Consider the following 1,671-nt stretch of genomic DNA (forward strand, 5'->3'; position numbering starts at 1 on the left):
GCACCGCTGTGCCCCTCGGCAGGGCCAGAGCTCCAGGCTCCTGGGAGCACAGGGATCCTGCGGCGCTGGGCGGGCAGATCGCCCTTCCCACGGCCCCAGCGCCCGACCTGGCTGTTACCAGGGCCCAGCCCAGGCATCCTCTGCTTTGTGGTGGCTCTTTGTTGGCCTTGAAAGGGAAAAGCGCCCGGGAAGGGGCAGCCAAGCCCCTGCCTCGAGCACTGCAGCAGCAGCGGCAATAGGGACAGAACTCAGCTCAGCCTCAAGGGGACACCAACACAGGTGGCACTGAGCCTGGACAGTGGTCTCAGGGGCAGAAGGGGAGCAAGAGACAGGCAGCACTACAAGAAAAGTACAAACAGACTTTATTTCAGCACAGAGCCCACAGTCAAAATCCCCTCCAAGCACCAGGTTGCCCCAGCCCAAGGGAGGAAGGGGCAGCCCAGGGCAGGGGGCAATGCCAAGGAGAGGAGCAAGGATGGGAGGGCAGATGGAGGAACTGAGGTGCCAAGGCTAGAGCCCTCCTCATCACCCAGAGGAGTGGCCTCTGCTCCCTCCTCCTTGGCCAGATCCAGGGCTGGTGGTGGGGTTCCGAGTGCCCGGCAGGGCCCAGGCTGCTGAAAAGTACCAAAACAAGCCCCAGGAGTGACTCTGGACCCCAGTGGGGGCAGAGTGGAAAGGCAGCAGCAGTGGTGGGAGGACGGCAGGAGTGGGTACATAACCTCAGAACAGGCAGCTCTCCCCTCCCCACCCCTGCCCTGAACCCTTGGGGTGTCTTCCCACATGTAGCTGGGGACAGACTGACTGAGGGAGCCAAGAAAGAGCCAGAGGTGGCAGCTGCAGAACCATGAGAGCCCTTTTATTGCACAGCCAAGCAGGGCATGGCCACCTCCTCCAGCCCAAGGGGCAGGGAGGCAAGCACCTGCACCCTCACCCAGACAGCAGGAGCATAGGGCAGGGGGGGAACAGGGATCTGCAGGCAGAAGGAAACCCCATCGTGTCCCCTCTGCTCCCCACACAAACCTGCAGCTGGAGCTAGGGCAGGGCTAGGTCCCAGACAGCCCAGACTGGGTAGAGATGAGGCAGCCACATGCCACGGCAGATGACTGTGCCCAGCTCAGCAGGACACTTCTGCTCCCCCTGGAACACTCCAGCCTTCACCCAACCCTCAGGGAGAGCCTACTCCAGGAGCTAACAGAGCCAAGGGTGTGTTTTGATCCCTCAGGGAAGCAGAGGGAGGGGTGAGAAGAGGAGGCATTAGACGTGGGAAGGCAGCAATGGGCAGGAGAGTTGGGACACCACGGCCATGCCGGTGCTCCAGGCACCACGATGCCTGCACAGGCTGGCCAAGTCCTCTCCCCACCTCCTGCAGAAGGGAGTCCCCAAATCCAAGGGGCTGGGGCACATCTCTACTGGGCAACACCACATCATGTCTGTGCCAGTGAGAGCTCCTCCAGGCCCTCCTTCCCCAGCCGGTACCTGGCGAGGTCCTTGCGGGTGACCATGCCCACCACCTGCCGGGAAAGGGACCAGGTCCAGTCTGAGAGGGGCACATAGAGCCTGGGGACAAGGGCAGTGTGTCCTCCTCCCCATGAGGAGCCCAGACTGCCCTGAGGCAGCAAGGAGAGACTCACCTCATTGCGATTGTCCACAACCACCAAGTGCCGCAGGCCC

The 1,671-nt window shown here is 62.5% G+C and overlaps 1 protein-coding gene across 1 annotated transcript in view; it reads right to left on the minus strand.

The window, feature by feature from the left end:
- Nucleotides 1-1,424: 1,424 nt before the first annotated feature.
- CLCN7 (chloride channel, voltage-sensitive 7) overlaps nucleotides 1,425-1,671 on the minus strand; it is a gene marked incomplete at its 5' end in the record, with an annotated part of 11,388 nt that continues 11,141 nt past the window's right edge. The window contains 2 exons of the mRNA XM_009075924.1: nucleotides 1,425-1,511; nucleotides 1,632-1,671. The exon at nucleotides 1,632-1,671 is cut by the window's right edge and continues 27 nt beyond it. Of these exons, the coding sequence (XP_009074172.1) occupies nucleotides 1,425-1,511; nucleotides 1,632-1,671 (127 nt within the window). The remainder of the gene's footprint in view (nucleotides 1,512-1,631) is intronic.

This window comes from Acanthisitta chloris, unplaced genomic scaffold (assembly GCF_000695815.1).
Source record: "Acanthisitta chloris isolate BGI_N310 unplaced genomic scaffold, ASM69581v1 scaffold30395, whole genome shotgun sequence".
Lineage (NCBI taxonomy): Eukaryota > Metazoa > Chordata > Aves > Passeriformes > Acanthisittidae > Acanthisitta > Acanthisitta chloris.